The sequence below is a fragment of the Oreochromis niloticus genome, linkage group LG10 (assembly GCF_001858045.2).
Source record: "Oreochromis niloticus isolate F11D_XX linkage group LG10, O_niloticus_UMD_NMBU, whole genome shotgun sequence".
Classification (NCBI taxonomy): Eukaryota; Metazoa; Chordata; class Actinopteri; order Cichliformes; family Cichlidae; genus Oreochromis; species Oreochromis niloticus.
In genome coordinates, this window is record NC_031975.2 from 17,999,797 (window position 1) to 18,022,305 (window position 22,509).

At 40.0% G+C, this 22,509-nt stretch overlaps 2 protein-coding genes across 2 annotated transcripts; one reads left to right on the forward strand and one right to left on the reverse strand.

The window, feature by feature from the left end:
• Positions 1-1,438: 1,438 nt before the first annotated feature.
• Positions 1,439-8,649, forward strand: abhd11 (abhydrolase domain containing 11). Its single transcript, XM_005452674.4, has 6 exons — positions 1,439-1,701; positions 3,158-3,293; positions 3,652-3,825; positions 4,039-4,209; positions 4,990-5,171; positions 7,042-8,649. The coding sequence occupies exons 1-6, from the start codon at positions 1,493-1,495 to the stop codon at positions 7,175-7,177; spliced, it is 1,008 nt and encodes a 335-aa protein (XP_005452731.1). The 5' UTR covers positions 1,439-1,492; the 3' UTR covers positions 7,178-8,649.
• A 2,871-nt stretch (positions 8,650-11,520) lies between these two features.
• On the reverse strand, positions 11,521-18,447 carry bicdl2l (bicaudal-D-related protein 2-like). Its single transcript, XM_005452673.3, has 7 exons — positions 18,307-18,447; positions 17,642-18,162; positions 16,945-17,064; positions 16,691-16,849; positions 15,557-15,639; positions 15,303-15,423; positions 11,521-12,687 (listed from the first exon to the last, which is right to left on the reverse strand). The coding sequence occupies exons 2-7, from the start codon at positions 18,152-18,154 to the stop codon at positions 12,334-12,336; spliced, it is 1,350 nt and encodes a 449-aa protein (XP_005452730.1). The 5' UTR covers positions 18,155-18,162; positions 18,307-18,447; the 3' UTR covers positions 11,521-12,333.
• Positions 18,448-22,509: the final 4,062 nt, after the last annotated feature.

Here is a 22,509-nt window from a genome sequence, read left to right on the forward strand (position 1 = left end):
ATAGGATGAGAAGCTTAGCCATCCGGAAAGGGCTCAGAGTAGAGATGCTGCTCCTCTATATCGAAAGGATCCGGTTGAGGTGGTTTGGGCATCTGACAAGGATGCCCCCTGGCGCCTCGTGGGTGAGGTGTTCCCGGCATGTCCCAGAGGAGATAAAGGAGATGGCTGGGGAGAGGGAGGTCTGGGCTTCTCTGCTTATGCTGGGCATACACTGTGCGATTTTTTCAGTCGCGTTATTCAGCTTCTGCTCAAACTGTACGATTGACTCGCAGGGGTTAGAAGTTCATCGGTCACGATGCAGGGTCTCACACTATACGGCCCGATGCTCTGATGCGACCTGAGTGCTCACACTGTGCGTCCATAAAATGAAGGTTATAACAGAAAATCTGTCACTCGCTCTCCCTCTCTGTCTTTCACTCACACTGACACGCACACCACCACCATCAACTTTGCTAAATTGCTAATGAAAAACATTGATCAGGCAGCTGTGATTGAGCAGCAATGTAAATCCAACTATTTTCACGGTTGTTGTGGTCGTGATAATTTTGTGAGGGCACATCGAAAAGGCTCGGATGAGCTTTCCAAAGTTCTACAAGTGCCTCCATCGCTTGTGTCCAGATCACACGCTGCACTGCTGTGCTACTCGTCTTTTTCACCGAGGTTTATGTGTTTGCGCGTGCGCAGTGTGAGCGGCTGCGGTGACACCCTCCCGACCAAGCGATTGATGATCGGGAGCTGGTCGTGAGGTGTTAATCGCTTCTCGTTACCCCATGTATACTACACGATGCACGACGCACGATGAAGGCCAAACTCGGGCCGATCACCAAAACGGTCGCACGACTCAAAAATCGGCTCAAAATGGGCCAAAAATCGCACAGTGTAAGTCCAGCATTAGGCTGCTGCCCCCGCGACCTGGCCCCAGACAAGCGGAAAAGGATGGATGGATGGATGGATGGATTTTCCATTTAATTCTGAAATATAATGTTTGTTCCAGAAACTTTCCAACGTACTGTTTTACAAAAAAAATCTGGGAAAAAAAGTAAAGCCCATTATTCTTTTATTTAGATTATTTTATCGGATTCCTGAACTTGAAAAAATATTTTAGGACACTTGATTATTTTCTGACTTCTCAGAAGTCAGAGGTTCAGTTGGCTGAAATTTGGGTAAAAAAAAAAAGGTGAAATCAGTTTATTTGCCTGATAAATAACAATATAATTTTTGGTTTTCAGATGGTTTAGTAAATTTGTTAAGCATTGTATATACATACAGTCACCTATAGCTATACATATATGTACCTACTTTTCGACCTGGGTCAAAACAGACCCCCCGAAAATACTGTACATGGTAGAATGTGAAAAGTAACTAAATAGCGCTTCTCATGCTTATAGCCTGATAGTCTAATTTCAGGGGAAAGAACCGCTACGTCCTACGTCATTACGCACAGCACAGCCAGGCCCTCTCCCTGTAGTTTCAACCTCCGGCCGCTCTGTGCATGCCCGCTCATCAGCTGTCACTGTGGCCGTGTGGAGACGCACATGCTGTTTTTCGACTACCTGGTAACGGAGCATATGCTGCCATGAGTGCTTTGTGTCGCTTGCTTCAGAGAGGACTGCTGAGCGGCCGGCCTCTGTGTCGTTTATTCCCCGGACAGCAGGATGTTTGCGGGGTGGCTCCCGCGGTCCGGTCAGCCAGCTCATCCAGGTATCCGTGCTAGCTTTCCCGGCTAACAGATGCCCTCTGCCTGTCACGTCTGTGACATGGTTCTGGGTAGATATGACAGCCCGGTGTTTCTGCTATAAAATAAAAATGAAAAACTGTTTAAAACAGTTATATAACCAAAGGAATGTCTGGCCATGTCATATAATTTTTGTCTTTAAACGTTACTTTCACAGTTTTACGTAAATGACATTCAGATGTTAGCTGCATGGATAACGGGCAGCTCAACTATCATCACAACCACAAACAGGATTTTAGATCTGAGCTTTTATTATTTTATATTTTACATTGTTGGGATAAATAAAACAGTCTTTGCTGTTATCTAGTTAGATTATTATATGCTACATACCTTCTGAATTGCCCGCAGTTTAGCAGTCATGCTAAGCCTGATTAAAATAAATGCTAACATCGTTGTAATAAGCCCTTAATCTTACCTTTGTTTTGTTACTTATTTACATACATACAAATGATTTTACCTTAATTACTTTAATATTATATGAATATTGAGAGGTGCTAAGAGGTTTATTATTATTTAAGCAAGGTGTGCCCGGTAAACAGGCAGCTGCCTGCAGATATAGTAAATTTCCATTTCAGATATATTTTCGATATAAAAATAAATAAAAAACACATTGAAAACCTCAGCTTAATTAGCTTTAACTGTGTGATATTTTCCTAGCAAGCATGACAAATATTTGCTGTTTCCAGCTCGTCGACTTAAAATGTTTAGTGCCTATCTTTGATTTATCTCGTTGTGAATGGATTATCTCTGGACGATGACTTCCTGTTTAACGAAATAAATGTATTAAAGCTGTCGCCTGGCACTGCGGGGCTTTAAAGTGTGTCGTTTTCATGTTTTATAGACTGAATAAATTAATAATCAAGCAAACAATCACAGGATGAGTCAGTGATGGAATAACTCACAAACACCTTGTCTCATTGTCCAATTAAAACCTGAATGTATTATTTTTCTCACAATTTTCTGTCAGTGTTTTAATCTATTAACTCTTCGTACATGTTGTCACGTAATTAGTCATCTTCCCCTTATTAACATTGTAATGACAACAGTTTAAAGTCACAGTCAAATAAATAAGAGCATGTTTAACATTGATATCCTATGTTTGCATGTAAGAGTAAATGTATTAAATTTATTTGTACATGTGTGTGGTTGCCTGTGTCGTACCAGTAGGTAGGTGACAGGAAAATAATTCCCATCAAATAAATTATTTTAACAGGGCAGTTTGAATGGGATTTAATATTAGAGAAGAAAAATGCCCTGTAAGTGACTTTAAGCATTTCTACTCCCTAAAAGTTGAATAAGAGTTTTATTTGTTGGATTTATTGCAGTTCCTGTCTAAGTAGTAACACAATTCTTAGCACAGCTGGAACCATAGAGTTTTTTCTAATAAACATGAATGTTTTTTTTCTTTCCCACCCTCCTCAGTCCTGTCAACTTGACCTACGACGTCTTCGATGGGAAGGGAGAGAGCACTCCCCTGGTGTTTCTGCACGGCCTCTTTGGCAGTAAATCTAACTTCCACTCAATAGCAAAGTCCTTGGTGCAGCGCACAGGCAGAAAGGTAATGCAGTGATGAAGACAACAGACCTGTCAGTTTTGACATCAAAAACATTCCCACTTATGTGTTCACTTTAAGCACCCTGTTAATAGTCTTCATACAAAAGCAGGTGTGGGAACGTACAGTGGACAGTGTGTTGTGTGTAATTTGATACAACTTCTCAGCAGTCTGTGCTGTTGCGAAATTGCCCTCACAGATAATCTCTCATGTGTTTCCTTGATGAAACTCGTGTTCACAACACATTCTTTGTTCGTGCTGGGCCCAAGACAGACACAGCTGACATAAGAGCTGATTCTGCGTGTCCGCTCTCTCGCCTCCTCTTCTCCAGTCCAAGTGTCCTAACTGTCCTTTGTCCAGTTAGGTGCTGACAGTAGATGCCCGTAACCACGGCAACAGCCCTCACAACCCCGTGCTGACCTACGAGGCGATGGCGAATGATTTGAAACACCTCCTCGCCCAGCTCCATATCGACAAGTGCATCCTGATCGGCCACAGCATGGGTGGGAAAACGGCCATGACGACCGCTTTGACGCAGGTCAGCGGTCACAAAATGTCACCATGAATTTATCATGATTGTACAATTCCCTCGCTGGATGTCACCTGACCTTTTTCACTGTACATTCCTATGAACTATGAACTTAATAATCCTCCTGTCCTAGCAATTTCCATTTTCTTACTGGTTTTCCCACAGTGGCATTTTTTACTTCCATTGTCCTGCTTGTTTACCTCAGTCTGTCTGTCTCTGTAGCCTGCTTTAGTGGAGAGGCTGGTGGTCGTTGACATCAGTCCTGCTCAAAGCAGCACACGGACCAACTTCCGGTATTACATCCAAGCAATGCAGGAGATGACGATCTCCACAGACATCCCTCGTTCCACTGCAAGGCGGATGGCTGAGGATCAACTGCGCAGTTTAGTGAAGGTCAGGATCATCCATTACACTTCTATAATTTAATTTCTTATATTGTTGTTATTAAATGGTATTGCGTTTCTATTATTATGTTAGTATTCAGAGATGTTTTTTTTCTAAGTCTGTGTTATTATTTTATTTCATTTACTAAATGTTTTGCTTGTTTTTCCCACCTAGACTAGTTGTAGGTTATTATCTTCATTGTGAGTGCTTTTTGATATGATACCACTCAGTATTTTAAATAAATAAACCAATAAAACCAACCTTTTCCCCAAAAACAATTGTTAGTTTGTCAGAAGTGTCATTTATCTGTTTTGTTAAGGGTTTTTGTATGGATATTAAATCTGTAATAGCTGATCTGCTGGACCACTTGAGGTCAGCATTGTTCCACAACAAAGCCACTTACCATTTTAGAGTCTTGGAGAGACACAATAATGGCATTGATTATGATGACATAAGACGAGTATACTGTGTTCTAGTCACAGAGGCAGGCCTAGTTCTTTGTTTGTGTTAATGTTGAGCAAGAAGCCTCCAGAAGGTTTTTAAGAGCTTTTCTTCTTAAGAAAAGTTCCCTGTCACATCTGAGAAGGATGTTAGTGAGGAATGTGAGTAAAGTAAAAGAGGAAAGCTGTTTTCCATAAAACTATAAACTAATAATTTACATCTGTAAAATATTAATATATTTCAATAAATCTATGTAGATTCACTACATACCAGCCCCTTCGCAAAAACGGTGTTTATGCAGTTAACAGTTAAGCTCGTTATTCAATAAACTGCTGTTTCCTTCCGCAGGAACATTCAGTGCGTCAGTTCCTTCTCACTAACCTGGTGGAGCAGAACGGACACTACGCCTGGAGAGTCAACTTGGAGGCCATCTCAGCGCACCTTGATGACATCATGAGTTTCCCCAACTTTGACACCGGCTATGAGGGACCTACTCTGTTTTTGGGTGGAGCTAGCTCTGCTTATATCAGGTATAAAACACAGATTGTGAACTTTTTTGAACAGGTAAAATATTTCCTGAAAAAGGTTCACGTTATAACATTTAAAGCTAAAGTATTTAGATTTTGTATATTTATGAAAATAGGAAAATATTTAACAAAACAAATGCAAGTGGACACGAAATCATTCTGGGATGCTTGGACTGACCATTTAGTCAGTTTCTCTGATTACAAAAATGTAAACAATCCAATTAAAAATGATAGAGGTTACCTTGAGCTTATCGTAAATACCAAAACTTTAACAGTTTTGCACTGTGTGTAAAGGTAATGCGACATCTATTATATGCTGGATTAATCTCTCAATGATCACAACAAGAGTCCACAGACTGAATAACAGAATGTTTTTTTCTTTTCTTCTGCTCCTGTTGAGTGTTTCTGTTTATTATATCTCCTTTAGCCTTAAGCTGTACATGAGACATAAGAGACGTTGAACTTTCTGCAACAGTAAAGACGTTTGCAGAAATACAACTTCCAGAGAGAAGAGAGCTTTTATAATTTTTTATTTGTTTTTGTTTTTTTATCCAGTTTAACTATTAATTCTAATGTTGTAAATGCAGTTTTTAATGTGCGGCTGACCGTTAAATTTAAATTTAAATAATTAAACTAATCCAGATATAGTGCCTGATAGTGACTGCAGAGTGATGAGACTTAGTATTAAATGGACTTTGGCTATACTAGCTAACATGCATAATCTGTAACAGGTAAGTGAACTTGAAAGCCACTGGCTGTGAGCACATGTGTGGCTCAAGAAAACAGTATTGAACTCAGGTTTAAACAACTGGAATGCAAAATGTTGTCGTAATTATTCAGACAGAAGAAGGCACAGTAATGGATTTTAGACAAATAAAATAACACATGATTATCCCTGACAGGGTTTGCTTCAGGAAAGGCATCCAGAATGAAAAAAAAATCTAAATGTGGATCCATCTGCTGTGTGAAGCGAGCAGCAGAAAGACTTTAGCTTAGAAGTAAGCACATCACACCAAAAAATATCTAAATATATTAAGACTGTCCTTTTATATACAGAGGAGAATGGCTAGACTGCTTTGAGCTGATAGTAAGGCAACAGTAAGTCAAACAACCAGTTTTTACAACTAAGTTATGCAGAAGAACATCTCGTATTGTTTAACATATCAAACTTTATAGCGGATAGGCTGTAATTCACACAGGCTCACCAAAATTGGGCAACAGATGATTTGAAAAAACGTTGCCTGGTCTGACATTCGGATGGTAGGTTCAGAATTTGGCGTAACAACATGAAAGCATGGATCCATTCTCCCTGGTTGCCGGTGGTGTAATGGTGTGGGGGATTATTTCTTGCACCAGAGTATTGTTGCTGTCCACGTTCATCCTTTTATAACCACAATGTATCCATGTTCTGATGGCTGCTTCCAGCAGGGTAATGCATCATGTCACAAAGCTCAGATTATCTGACACAGGTTTCTTGAACATGACAATGAGTTCACTGTACTGTACTTAAAGTTTCAAGCACTTGTTGAGTCTATGCCATGATGAATTATAATATTTCTAAAACCAAAGAGAGGTCTACCCTCTACGAGCAGGACTTAGAAATCCATTGTGACTCATATAAATTCTTATATATATTTATATATGTATTATATATGTAAATATACATGAAATAAAACGACTGTATAGTGTACAATAAACAAACCATTTAACAATATATAACCCCAAAACACGAACCGGAATACCAGCGATTAACAGGTTTCATTTATATTCCTTTAGCACTTTTTCAGTTGCATATTCATGACTTTTACCACCGCCTCTCTTCCTTATAACACCCTCCTCTTCCTCCTCCTCCTCATGTTCATTCCTGATCCAGCTCCGACGATTACCCAGAAATCCAGAGGCTGTTCCCCAATGCAGATATCCAGTACATCCCAGATGCCAGCCACTGGATTCACGCAGACAAACCCTTAGATTTCATCAGCTCCATCATCTCCTTCCTTCAATCCTAGCTGCCTGCAGTGTACGCCTCTGAACTTTTTTTATGCTCGACACCGTGAGCGTCCGCTCGTCAAAAACTGAGGGTGCCGAATCAGCAGCTTCAGCAGGAGCAAGTGTAACTATTAACGATGCTTGTATTTGCCAACACTGGACCAAACTCACCCTTATACAACAGTCAGATAATACCTTTTGACAATATAGCACTTAGTGTAATGTACTGTAGGTGAACTTTTATTTTGTTTAGCCTCTCTGCCAGACATGTAGTGTTATTAGACTGGCTGGTTTCTAGATGTGTGTTTGTTTTTTTGTTGATTTTTAGATAATAGAAACAAAAGAATCTCCAGTTTAACATAATGGGGCAGTTTTTGGAGGCGGTATACTAATCCAAAGAAATTCTCATTTGCACAGTGCTTCGTTTGTTTCCAGTGGCTTTAGGCGAAGGACAGTCTGGGACCGCTGAAGTGTAGAAAGTCGTGACAGCACTGCAATGAAACAAATACTGTAAATCTTAGAAGTGATGAATGTGTTAAGCAAAAAATGTATCAGGAAGTTCGAGCTTGGCACAGAGGACGTGGCACAGGATTTATGTGGTCAGTTGGTTTGTCATAGGAATTTATTTTACTGTTGATAATAGTGATATATTCAGCTTTTGGTGCAGAACGCGTCTCTTCGTTTGTGTATCTGCTGTGTGTCGAACACGAGGATTTACAGGTCAGTTGCATTTTGCAAAACTCAAGGTCACGGAGAGCGATGGCTGTTTTTTTAAGCCAACTCATGCATCTATGAAAGGTGAGCAGAAACCACACATACAGTATTATCGCACTGTTTCCTGAGTGTCTCAGGTTACAACTGGATATACTACTTATTACACACTTATGCTATTGTTTTGTCTGTCTGGGGATAAGCCTCGGTAACGTCGTCGTGTCTTTGTGTGTGGTCAGTCCAAATAGTGTTTTGATGAAACAATGTTTTACCAGTCTGTATCTCATTTATCTCTACAAATAAGGCGCGTATGGGTATCTCACAAATATATGCTGCAATGAGGTACAACTGTACCTTGTTATGTGATCGTAATAGTAGTGAAACTGCCATTGTGTGAATAAGCAGGGTGTTGTTAATTTGTATACGTGCCTCTTTTATCCAGAGCTCCTTTTACATTTCTGTAAAACTTTATTAAGAAAAAACAACTTTTATTCTTCAATAATAATCTAGTAGAGTTTAGATTGGCAGCTGGGTTGCCAGTTCTGTGTGAATTTTCTCACAAGAAAAGTTCAAGCACCTAGATGTTTACCAGAGTCAGTGTTTTATGTTCTTTCATTGTCATTACGGGCATCTAAAAAGGTTTAAATGGTCAGAATTAAGTTGAGTGAAACTCTTCTTAAGTAGTTAGTTGATTCTTTTGTGAAGCTCCAGCTAGTAGAGACTCACCCTTTCTTCCTCTTTTAACCCACAAGACAGATTTTGTCTTGTTGCACAATATTAATAGTTGGTTAGCACTTCCACTTAAATGCAGATCTTGTTAAAGCTTCTGGACTGTTGCAGTGGGATGAGTGGATGACAAAGCAGAGCTCTCCATCAGCAACAGTATAAAAAAATATTGTCAAGTTATTCAGTAACATTACGAGTTGTTTGAAGACTGTAACCATCTGTTCAGGATTGTATAGAGTTTCACTTTGAGCATGCCTTCTCTCTCTCGTCATCAGGTGTGACTTTACTGTGCTATATACATCCCTGTTTGTTGAATATGTTGCCATTATGATGGCATTCATTCTAGATAATGACATAGATGTATATAAATTTTAAATGTGTGGAAGATGCATATATATGTGGAATATATATTGTTGAAAATATATTATACAATAAAATGACCAGGAAAAAAACAGTTGGCCCTTTTTCTTTCTTTTTCTTATTGCAGAAAGCAAACATGCTGACAATGAACAGAAGTATAGACTGTAAATGATGGATGTCGCTCAAAGGTTTGTGTCGAGCCTCAAAGCTGAGCCAGTTCACTGTTGCTGTCTTGGCGTTTTGCAACTTGATAATAACTTCACTGAGAAATCAAGTGGCAGTACATGTTCATACAGCGCTGTGAAACAGTATTTGTCCCCTTCCCAATTCTTGTCACACTTACCGTATTTTCCGCACCATAAGGCGCGGAGTAATCTGGGTCCAAATCTCCGTCTGCTTCAGGTCCCAAAGTCAAACGAACACTGCGGCATCACTGAGAGTTAAAAACTGTCTAAATTCTTTCATTTTTAATAAAATGATCAGCGTTGCTGCTTTACTAGATGTAAGAATTAAGTTTAACATCCAGGCATCCATGAAAATAGAATTTATTTAACAGAGTGAGAAGTTAGCAGGAAGTTAGCTCGCTAGTTTCTACCTAAACATGACATAGCATGTTCTGAGTGAGAGATTTCTGAAAAAATGTAAAAGTACAGCTCCGCTATCACTGCCAACATAAATAAAGACAGAACACTAAACAGCAGTGACGTTTGTAGGGTTACTGAAGTTGGGCTAGCTGGTATATAATGATGTGCTACGTGAACGCTAGTGACACAACTATGTTAGCATAACATAAACACAGTGAAGCTGGAGGATGAATGTGGATGAAAGTTTTTTTCACTCTATGAAAGTTTACGTGAGGGTTGGCCTAATCTTATTTGCAGAATTGTTTTCATTCAGCCAAATCGGAAGGTTTTTGATTATGGAAGTTTAAGGTGATGCCAAAACATCTCAATCTGATTTACGTCCAGACTTGAATCAATTCAAAACTTTCATTTTGCAGATTTTTGGGGGGTTTTTGAGCCATTCAAAGGTGGACTTGCTGATGTGTTTCGCATCGTTGTATTGCTGCATAACCAAATTGAGCTTCAGGGCACGTCCTGATGTTCGGACATTCTCATTTAGGACTTTCTGGTAGAGAGCAGAATTCATGGTTCCATCAATTACAGCAAATTGTTGTGGTCCTAAGGCAGCAATACCACACTACCACCATCACATCTGATTGTTGGTGTGGTGTTATTTTTATGAAATGCTGTCTTGGTTTTATGTCGTATGTAACGGAACTCAGACCTTCCACAAAGTTCAGCCTTTGTCGCATCAGTCCACTGAATATTTTCCAAAAAAGTTGAGATGCTTCTTGGAAAATGTGAGATAAGCCTTTGCGTTCTTTTTGGTCATGGATGCAGTTTTTGCCCATACTCTTTCTTAATGCTGACTCGTCTTGATGCAATCTCAATCAACCAGGTAAGTAAATCCCCAAAAACCTGATTCTGTTCCTCTACGTCCAGATGAACAGAATCAACTTTTTGGGGGTTAATGCTGACTCGTGAATGCTGACCTCAACTGAAGCATTTGAGTCCTGCAGTTCTTTACATGTTCTGGATTGTTTTGTGACCTTTAAGTGATTTCTTGACTCACCAGGTCTGACAGTAAACAGGCCCGGGTGTGGCTAGTAAACCTGAACTCAGCTTTCCAAAAGATGTGGTTAAGCACAGTTAATTCATAACTTAACAAGGAAGGCAATTACTTAAACCTACATCACAGATCATGTAGGTTTTTCCTTAAAGGTACAGTGTGTAAAATCTGACCATTAAATCTCAGTAGCTTGCACAGTTTTGTTCTCTTACCTCTCCCAGTTCAAGCACAAAATCCTGACTCCAGCGGCCGTTGTAGGACAAACAACTCTGAGTGTTGTTCGTCTGTAGTGAGTGTAGGCTGTCAGTCTGCTGTTTGCCTCGGTTTGTCCACGTCTACTCTGTAAGAGGCTGTAAAACTTTATGAAAGGAGTCCGTTATGAGTCAGAGAAGCTCACTGTCTGATGACAATGATAAAAAGGTAAAATGTTAAGGAAATGCTATGCGGTAATTGCTGCTTACTTTTTTAACACTCATGTGTTAGAGCCCTGACTTCAGTACAGGAGCTGAGGCTTGCAGTAAGGAGGAGGAAGAGGATGACATTTTATTAAGATGTTTTATTTCTTTGGTGAAAGGTTCCCCTTCTCAGAAAGATAAAGATAAAGAATAGATATTAAGTTTTATATCTTGAAGGTGCAGGCATGAATTAAAATTTGCATCCGCAAATGGCTACGAGTTCTTTTTTCCTCTGCTTTTGGCATACTGCATATATGACACACATATTAGGTGGGATGACAATGTCCATTCGGATACTGTATTCAACATGGCAGCTTCCACAAACAGGCGCCTGTTTCTGTGCATTTCTAATGGATTAATTCTAAGTTTCGGAGACCATAATTTACCAAATCACCATCGTGTTGCCTTGGTAAGACTTAAAAGTAGTGACAGAGCACCCCATCCCCCACCACCCCTGCCAAAAAAATATCAGGAAATATTAAAGGTAGCTGAGATTTAATTGTCCCTCAGATTTTTACAGTCACAGCCTTTTTATTCAAAATCTAGAGGAGTGGACCCTTGCTGTTCAAAACACTAATTCACTTTTCAGGCCTTGAAGCAAAACCCACATATAAAGTTTATTATTTAAAGGGACTTAAAATAAACTGAAGGTGGACACCAAGAGTGCTTTTTAAAGAGCATAAGAACTGAATAGGATTTTAATTAATTTACAACAACAGCATTTGTTAAACTGAATAAGATTAACAGTATTTAATAAGTACATATCTTCATATTATGTTTCATACATAAATTACACTAGATTCAAGATCCAAAATATGTTTCCCAAGAATATCGAAACATCTCCTCCAGGTATGTTGAGATAATTAAAAAATACATGATGGTTCTTGCACAGAAAAAGTTCAGTGACTTTATAAAAACTCCTTCAAACAGAATTTGCAATATGCAATAGAATGTGTATTATTGTTCTTTGCAGAAGTGTAACAGAGATGTCCCTTTATTCAATCCAGACCCAGTTCTCTGGAGCGTTTTCGCATCACACTTGTTTCAGCTGTTTATGGCTGCATGGCTGCCTTCCTGACAAGCTGTCACATCATCCTGTCCAAACTAAGACTGTAAGTAAGAGCAGAGGAGGAGATCAATGTGAAAACAGTCTTTTAGTTTCAAACGGTGCAGTGAGGCTCAAACGGCAACGAGAAGCAGCGTGTTTTTCACTGTGGAGGAACTCTAAAGAGCTACACGTCAGAGTTTTGCAGCAGAACGAGTGTTTGAAGTCATTCGAAGTCATCACTACTTCAGTCGAGCGATACGACCTGAAAGCCATCGTTTTCTTCCGTTCCTCTCGCTAAATCCTGGTCTCCTTGACGACTGCTCTTGCCCATCCTGAGCTTGTCCCTCCAGTTGCTACTTCTGCCAATGGTAGGGGGCGTTTTGGGAGCCGGAGCAGCAGATGCTGCAGACTTGGAGGTGGGGTTTTGGTTTGAGCTGTTTGCGGGGGTGGCGGCTCCAGCCACAGGGAAGTTGGTCGGCCGCTGCATGGGTGCTCTGTTCGTCCTCCTCAGGAGGCCCATGCGAGAGGGCTTCTTCTGGTTCTGCTCTGCCTGCTGCTGACTCTTCACCTGCTGTTGGAGGATCAGCTGAAAGTCCTCCTAAGGTAAGTCAAGGAAAAAACAGTGTCAGCACATCTTTACAGCACATCCATCCATTTTCTTCTGCGTACCCATATAAGGATCATGGAGAGACTGGAGCCTATCCCAGCTGTTATAAGAGTGGCAGGCAAAGTAGACACTGGACAAGTCGCCAGTGTGACACAGTGCTAATACATAGAGGCAGTTAACCATTCACTCCGACATTCACAGCTGTGGTCATATTAGAATCATTCAAGCACATCTACAGACTGGTCTCTAAGCAAAGGTAGGAAAAAAGTGAGAAAATATGCTGATTGACCCAGTTTTATAACATTAGAGGGTGACATCTGTGTTACACATGCCTTTACTGCAGCTGCTTTCAGAGTGATGCATGTATACTGACTGAATAAGAGGCTGTACAGAAATGTATTAAGGGAAGGCCATAGAGACAGATTCAGGGCTTTTCATGTTTTTATATCACAATTACCCCACTAATAAGTGCTCACACATAATGCATGCGTACTGTGATGTGAACCTGTCTAATAAAGCAAAAAACATACCTATATTAAATTTGGCCTTTATCCACCCCTGGATCACCCCCAGAGTTGCTGTTATTGCTTTTTAGATTCCTCCAAGGAAGTCCTGTTCTGAGCAACCATCACTAAAGCTGATGGTTGCTCCTTGACCTTACCTTATCCATAATGACTATTAGACCAATCTGAATATTGTATTATATATCTATATATATATATAGATATATCAATAAAGATGTGATTTGAGGACCATTTGAATATTTTGGGGGTTATATAAGGGTGGCTGCATAAGCAGAGACCGCCCTCACTAACTTCTAATGCAAACCCAGTCATTTTCTTCCATAAGCAGGCCTGAACTATGACAGAAACACCTCAGAGCTTCAAGGGCGACTCCAAGTAGGATTTCAGGTGTAACAAGTTAAGTCACGAGTCACTTGAGGGATAACAATTAGCAGAAATGTCTTCTACTGTGATGCGTAAGTTCAATAAGACAGGTCTATAATCACTCGTCTGCCTGCTTTCCTGGGTTTTTGGCTACAAGTCTACGCTTTACAATACTTCCTCTTTCCCACGCTGTAAAACTCAATGCTGACATCATCGCTCTAGTCCAATCATTTATCTTTCTCCAAGCTGCTCGTGTCATTCTATCATTCAAACTTTATTTCATTTTTTTTAAACACAGATACAACTATACTCTGTTATGAGGGGTCATCAAAGTCTAATCACCAAACATCATGTTGAGTTCTTCCCAATAATCTCTCCTTACACAGCGAATGTGCAAAGTTTGTGTGTAAAAATATTTTTTGGCCATTTCTCTCAAAGCAGCCATTCACACCGACAGTTTTGTGGCATTTATTTATTTTTGTCATAAACTTAAATTTTCCAATTGTTTTTCCCACAGGGATGAAACAGATCTGACCAATCAGACCATTGGATTTGGCTACGAGTGCACCTCAAAACGCGCACCAATAAGGAATATAGATTATATAGAATATTTATTATATAATTTATGTACGAAAGCGCCACAATTCTTCCTTTTCTTGTTTAGAAACATCAAGATTAGCTCCACATTGCCTGATGTTGACCTCTGTTTTTTCAAAGTGCATCTTTTGAGGACAAAGTTTTCACAAAATTGCAGCATGTTCGGTGTGTGTGTTGTTGTTTTTAACAGCTTGTTCAGTGCGTAAAGGCTTTAAGGGATGACAGTGATTTTATACCAGCGTTGATTCCACGTTCATCTTTATCTTGTAAAAAGGTTGTAACATGAAACATTTTCTGTATGATTAACCCAAAATAAACAGTGGAGTCCCACTGTGTGACTTAGCAGACTGCATAAAGACATATAGATAAAAGGATCACTAAAAATACACAAATAAAAGCAAAAAAATGAAGAAATTCTAGGAAAATGGCGCTAATGAAGGTCTAAACACAAAGAAATCTAAGATATAATGAATGGGTAGGCTTTTGATACTTTACAAAAAGCCAGAAACACACATAAATGAGATTCACACCCTATCCTGAGATGCGTCGGAGATGAACACTGACAGTGACAGTAAGGTTTTGATGTTTTGTTTCAATTACTCACAGATGTGTGATGCATTAAAACCACACTTTTTCTTCTAAACTATGCAAACATAATTCTTCCATCTTTCATGCAGTTTAAGTGAAATGACTTGAGGTTTCAGGTACACCTGAAACAGATGCTGCTGCTCTCAATGTTAAAGAGCATGCCGTGTAGTTTCAGTTTAACGCTGCAAACAGTCAGGTGCTCGGAAGATGAAGATGTGGGCCAGAAGCCAAAACAGTGCCAGAACAGCAGCTGGCATTAACGCCTGCACGTGATGGCGTGCTGAATTTAATACAAGAGAATTTTAATTGCAGTCTGTTGTGTGTTTTTATTGGCTAAACACAAAACCAGGTTGCGAAAGTATGTGTGCGTGCGTGTGTCCTACTTTCCCCCACTCCTTTGAGAGTCTTCTCACCAGCTCTCTTTTCTTCAGTAAGGCCCAGTGTGCTCAGATTATAGATCTCAGTTGAGTGTTTGCCCAGAGAAGCACACCCTTGTGTTGTCTCTGTTAAACATTAAACTCATCTCAGGTTTACCTTCCAGGCCTCGAGCTCCAGCGACAGTTCCAGACGTTTCTGTGCAGCTTCCAGCAGGTGGTTGTTCAGCGTCATCATCTCCGTCTTACTCCGCAGGAGCTCGGCCTCCATCGCCTTTTTCCTGCACAGAGGAACAGAAAGAATGACACACTCCACAAAAATAGATGCAGTACAGTCAGCTTCCCTCTTTTTTTCCCCCTCTTACATTTCAATTATTTTGCTCTTTAGAGGAGTGTGACTGTGTATGTGCTCACTTTTCTATGGCCTCATCTCTGTCCCGCAGCGCCTGCTGGAGAATTGCACTGTCTTCTGCCACCTTTCCTCCAGGTTTGGACTCCTGGATGGACAAACAGGCACACATGGCAGCGTTATCTTTCTTTCCATTACCTAACATTTTCCACATTTAATCTCACTGACTTTAGTCTCTCTTATCAGCTGAAATCTGGCCTCTACCTTAGTTCCACACCTTGAGAGTTTCTGTAAACATCTCACAAAGCAAACTCCAGAAAGACTTGCTGATGGTGTTACTTGTAAACTTGCTCGGCTGCATACCTGAGCTTAGCATATGGGTGGAGGAATTAATGATGTGGTTTTTTGAGGCAAACAATGACGATGTTTCATCAGGAGGAGACAGAGATGCCCTCAGCGTGAGCGTTAGTATCTGTGTACAAGCCTCGAGGCTAATGCTTAGAGGATTTTTCTGGTGTTAGCCAGAGCCAAAGAAAAATTACTTGTGTTAGGATGTTTTTTTTTATTTACTGTGGCAAATTTGCTTAAGTATAATACACAATTTTGTTTACCAAACAATAAAAAATAATGTATTGATTTCTACAAATGATGTAACGATTCATGGCCTTTACTTTATAATTTCCTGCTTACTGACTCCCCAAAAGGCCCATTGTTAGCCAAAAACAAACAAAAGCACTACTTTTATGCCCTGCCAAAAACATTAATGATTCTTTTGAAGTCATGTTAATACCAAAAGTGCCCAGTGGTCTAAATACTATGTAATCACTAATGTTTAAGGTTATACAATGGGGCAAATAAATATTTGAGCCCTTGCTGAATTTTTTAGTTTGCACACTTACAAAGAAATGAGCAATCACTCATTTTTATAGTAGTTTCATTTTAATGGTGAGAGACAGAGAAGCATCCCAAAAACACACACATTCCATAAATGTTATAAATTGATTTGACTTACAAATTCAGCAAGGGATCAAATAATTACTTCACTCACTGAAACTAAAATTTCCATTTCAGTCATTTGTCACCTTTGACCCTCTGCTAGTAAGCATAAAAACACTCGTCTGAGTAACGTGTCCACTGAAACCAGCTCAAACAAAGACGTCAGAGAAATAGAAGTACTGACGAGCTTTATTTACTCTTACCTGTTTGGTGTGGCTGATTGCCAGTTTGCGGGCCACGTTCTGCAGCTGGGCCAGAGCGGCGTCCAGGCGGTTTTCCCCATCGGGCGGCTCGATCTGGCTGGACTCTGGCTCTGTCAGCGGGTGCAGCAGCCTCAGAATAGACAAAACTTCCTCTGTGACCTGGAATAAAAATCAACAGAAAGGAATAATTTTTTTTTTAAACCTCCAGAACTCTGCAGATGTGTACCTTGGTACTGTGTTGTGGTAAACTGTACCCGATCTTTGTGTTGACTCCAGCCCTGTCCTTCTCTGCTTTCCTGCAGTTTGTCCACCTGGGCCTTCAGCTTGATACTTCGTCTGCGGGACAGCTCCACTTCTCGCCGTACTTCTTTAAGCTACAAACACCATAATTTAATATCCCATCAGAAAGTTTTTTGTTTCTCTTGCTGTGAAAGTAAATCAAAGCCCGCACCCAAAAACTCCTACTTCATGACATTTTTTATACAATAATCTACATTCCCGAGTGAAACAACAGATAAAAAATCCAGTCATACTAGTTGAGAGGTCATCCAACACTAAACTGTTTGATAGCATTCACATCTTCACACATGAATGCAATCCTGGAAATGTGCTTACACACAGATATCAGAGATGTCGGACTAATAAGTGCTGTTAACATGTGTCCAAAATCATTCATTGCGACTGGAAACTGAGGTTTACTGCACTCTGACAGCAGAGCGCCAAATGTGTTTTTATTCTACTTCATTATGTTTGCATGGCAGGACTCTGTGCCCTTTGTGTATTTGTACCTTTTGATACACTGCTAAGCAACAGTTCAATCAGCCTCCTCCCTGTTTTACAGGTTTCATGTTTGACAAGCCTCTTCAAACGGATCTCAGTTCAAGCACTGGTGCTTTAAAATATTTGTGGTTTTAAAACACGTGAATATTAAAAAGCCTTTCTTGGCCTTACCGTGTCTGAGTAGTGTCCCAGTGTTCTGCGTCTGCTGAGCGGCTTGCCACTGTTTAGCAGGTCTGGTAGGGTCCCATCTAGGTAGTCCCTCTGGAAAGAGTTTGTATTTTCATTGGACCCCAACTCTTCAGAGTCCCTTGCTTCCTCTGAGGCCACCTCACCCATGCTGTCTTTCTCGTCAGACTGTGAGGTGCTTTCTTCATCACCCAGCTCATCTTCGCCGATATCGTTCAAATTCAATTCGTTAATGAGGCATGTGTTTTTACCTGTGTTTCCTTTAGAGTAATCTTTCTCTGTCTCGTCTACAGACTCTTCTGGATCTTCTGTCTTTGTTGTGGCATTTGGTTCAGGTTCTCTTGGCAAAACCGTTGCTCGGTAATAAGTATATTTGTTCCTGAGCGAGCCCAGCTGTCTGCCCTCCAACCTGGTCAGAGAGGAGTAGAGCTGCTCGCTGGTGGTGACTCGAGGTCTCAGCTTCTCATTGAGGACTGAAAAAGGCTGATTGAAATCCATGGCCGGCTCTGTAGAAGTCACAGGCAGAAGTGGGCTCAGTTAAACCATCTGCAGACAGCGCCAGGTAAAAACAAACACAGGAAAGCAAGAGGAAGTGCATAAAACAAGGTGGAGTGAGGATGACAAATAGAATGTCATTAAACTTGTTTTACCTGAACTGTGTGCGTCTTCACTGGGGCATGATATGACACGATGTGATGTCAGCGGAGGCTGTGGCTTCAAGTGGCCCGTCTGGGCTTTCTTCCTCCTTTTTCTGCCGCTACAAAAACATGACGTGCAAACATACCACAGCAGCAGGGACACAAATGGGAGGAGGGCTTCTGATACAATCTAGTTATTCAAACCTGACGCATGAAACTTTATTTAAACTTTCTTTTATCAAGAAAGTCACACATACATAGAACATAGCTACTAGGAGTAGGCCAGTAAACAGAGGTGAAAATAAATTACACAACAGCATCAGCGGACTTGAATGTTTGCTTGTGAAAAATCACACTTCTGATAAGTCCCTGATTTATTTTTGGTACTGAAAGACTTTGGGGAAAACACCAGTTAGAGTCATTCCTGATATCTGAGGTAAAACTGTTTCTGTGACAAACCTCCCACATGCCTGTGCAAAGATGAATCAGTAAGTGACTGAAGGAAAAAAATGATCATCATCAGTTATGTGCATTCAAAAAAGCTGTTTCCATTACAATTCACATGGTTATGCGATTCACCGAGATGCAGCAAGGAAGTGGTTCTTGGTTGTGTGTTTTCCCACTCAGCCAAGGTTGTTAACCTTTGAGCAAGAAGTAGGTCGCCTCTAAATTAAATATTCAACCATAAATAGGCCCACTTTTTTTTAATACATCCTCTTAAATATGGAATCAGACATCTCTGTTTCACTGTTTTTAAATGAGGTGCTTCTACTTTTTTACCCGTCAGTGCCACAATTAATCTTGTAATCTGCCTTAATTACCTTTTTTCTTTTTTTGTAGTATACAGCTACCTTATTGTGGCTGATCAAAGTCAGTAAAATGACAGACTGAGGCACATACCTATCTGAATAAATGTTAGAAATTTTTTAACTTTAATTATGCCTCAGAGTTTTAGTCAGATATAAGTGATACAGAAAGTTTTCACAGAACTGCATTCAGTCACGCTAGAATCTAAATACACCCTATTATTTACAATCCTGTAGAACCACATCTAACCATGTGGAGGAATTTTGGCTCACTTTTTTAATAATGTTGTTTCAGTTCTTTGAGGTTTGTGGGCATTTCGTTATGCACAGCATTTCAATCAGGTGCTTCAACACTTTGACTCCTTTCTTTTTCAGTCATTCTGGTGTAGATTTGTTGCTGTGTTTGGGATCAATGTCCTGTTGCATGACCATACAACCTAGCTTTAGCTGTTGGATGGACGGCCTCACATTTGAATCTTTGGTATATAGAGGACTAGGTCCTGTGGCTGCAAAACAAGCCCAAAACATCACCCCTCCTCCACTGTGCTTGACAGCTTGTACTAGATGTTTCTGCTAATGTGCTGCGTTTGTCCATTACGTCACATATCTCCAGTTTCACCTTGTCTGTTCAAATGACATTTTTCCTTTTGTTCATATGCAACAATGCAAACCTAAGCTATGTTCCCATCTTCTTTTTAGAGAGAAAAGGTTGGAAACCCTTCCAAACAGGCCATGTATGTTCAGTATTTTTTGTATTAATTGTACTGTCTTAGACTTAACATTTAACATGCTAACCGAGGCCTGTAGAGTCTGAGATGAGAGCACTTTGTTTTTGCGTATCATCTCGGAGGATTGCATTATCTGACTTTGTGGTGAATTTGCTAGGAAACCTACTCCTAAGAAGATTGTAGCATTAAGCTAACACACACAGGTAGTTAATCAAGTAAATTTGATAACCAGCACCTGGCTGCTACTTATCCACTTGCTTCCTGTAGAAGCTGTAAGGCCATCTGCATATAGTCCCGTCTATGAGCCTGTTGCAGCTAGCGATTGGTTATCTTAGCTTAGCATTTTTGATCTCCAGATCAAAAGCACCTCAGCACATTTAAAGCTTTCTAATTAACTCTTTATGTGGTTTAATTCTCACAAACAGAAACAAAAAGAGTAAAGAATTAAGAACAGCTTATTATAATTTAATAATAATAATAATAAATTTTATTTATAAAGTGCCTTTCAAGACACAAGATGGACACAGTGGGTTCACAGTGAATATGCACATTTGAACAGATGGGTTTTGAGTTGAGATTTAAACTGGGGGAGAGAACCAATGTTTCATATGTCCGGGGGTAAAGAGTTCCACAGCCTGGGAGCAGAGCAGCTAAAAGCTCTGCTTCCCATGGTGCTGAGGCGGAAAGAGGGCACAGCGAGCTGGATAGAAGAAGAAGACCGAAGTGAGTGGGCAGAAGAGATAGTGCTTAACAGGTCAGAAAGGTAAGGAGGTGCCAGGTTATGAATGGCCTTGAAGGTGAGCAGAAGAAGTTTGTATATTATTCGGAATTTTACTGGGAGCCAGTGAAGTTCCTGAAGAAAAGGGGTGATGTGCTGGTAGGAGGGGGTTCTGGTTCTGAACCAGTTGAAGCTTATGGAGGGATTCATGGGGGAGACCATGCAAGAGAGAATTGCAGTAGTCAATACAGGAGGTAACGAGACTGTGGACAAGAATGGACGCAGACTGGGTGGAAAGAGAAGGACGTAATCTGTTTATGTTGCGTAGATGGAAATAGGCAGAACGGGTGAGATTATTGATGTGAGATTTATGGGAAAGTGAACTGTTTAGGATGACACCAAGGCTCTTGACCTGAGGAGAAGGGAAAACTGTGGAGTTATCAATAGTGAGTGAGAAATGGTTCAACTTCAAAAGGTTGGATTTGGTGCCAATAAGAAGGATTTCAGTTTTATCCTCATTGAGCTTTAGAAAATTAGAGCTATTTACTAAGTTTTGAATGCTTTCTGCTGTTTGTAACTGATCTGGCAGTCTGGCAACACATAAGATAAAAAAATATATATTTATGATTTACAAGATTTTTTTAAAAGACAGACATAGTAGGTGTTAAAGGTGTTGTTACCATTTGGGTGTTAATACTTGAGGTGAAATGTGGTTTTGAGTGAAAATCTCAATCAAAAACCAAAGAAATTGTGATATATCAATTCACAAATGTAAATCTCACACTAGTATTACATTGTTATACTTATTGCTTAAAATGTTCAATTAGTCAACATAGTTATCAGGTATTGTGAGCTCAATAATAATTATAATAAGCTGCAAAGTGAACTTGGCAATGTCTCAAAGAAATACTTGTTTCACATTCATTCTCAGTGCTGCTACAGATAGTTTTGTCACCACGTTTATTAATGAAGTCCTCCTGTGCCCCGATACATATGTCAGATTTAGATTTTTTAAATTCAAATTCTTTAATATTATGTATTTAATGTGTATGAAATAATCCCATGACTTTGTGCTCTGATATCAGAGCAAAAATATTCAATAAAACTTCACCATGCTCCAGAAATATTTGTGCACAATTGCTTCACAATATAACGCATTCCAAGAAGCTGCATCATCAGACAATACTTGTGGAGGTGGTCTGTGACAATGTGAGGCTATTCATATGCATTCATTTGCAGGGCAGTCCCTGTTGTATTTCCAGTGAATCAATTTTAAAATGCCAGCAGTGTTGCAGGTTTCGTTTTGTCTTCTGTAATTATGTTCCAATCAGAAAAACAAGTCAGTAAGCAAAGAAACACATTTAACTCTGTTTTTGTATTTTGGAGTTAGTCTCACTGTTTTGGTAAGGTTCAATAAAGGGGGTGGAGCCTTGTGGAGCACAAATACCAGACTGTACAGCACCATTTGTTTTTCCTCAACTGAATGCCTCAAAGACCTCCCAGGTCTTTGGTATTAATACAGGCATTTAGCCTGTTTTTAACCAGGAAGATTAAAAAAAAAACACCTTTCTGCACAGTCATTCAGAATTTGGTAACAAAACATCCTAACATGTGCCTCTAATTTTGCTCTTCTCCTCAAGAAATGCAGCTTAAAACAACATCTGCACAAGCTGTTTGATAACAGTTTGTCCATTTTATATCATTAGATTATTAGAATAACCAGGACTCAAACTGACTCTTTGGTCAGGGCTAAGACACTTCATCACAAAGCCAGAGGTCTTGGCTTTACATTGTTACTGTATTTAACCAAACTGGAGTTTTGCTAAATATTTCTGGTCTGTTTAGCAGAATGAGCCCAATCAGTCAGACCCTCACTATGGGAAAGTAAACAGAAAGCCAAGGACAGGATTAGAGAAGCCGAGACTGAACAAATGGACCAATTTACTACCCAGTCACATAAAAC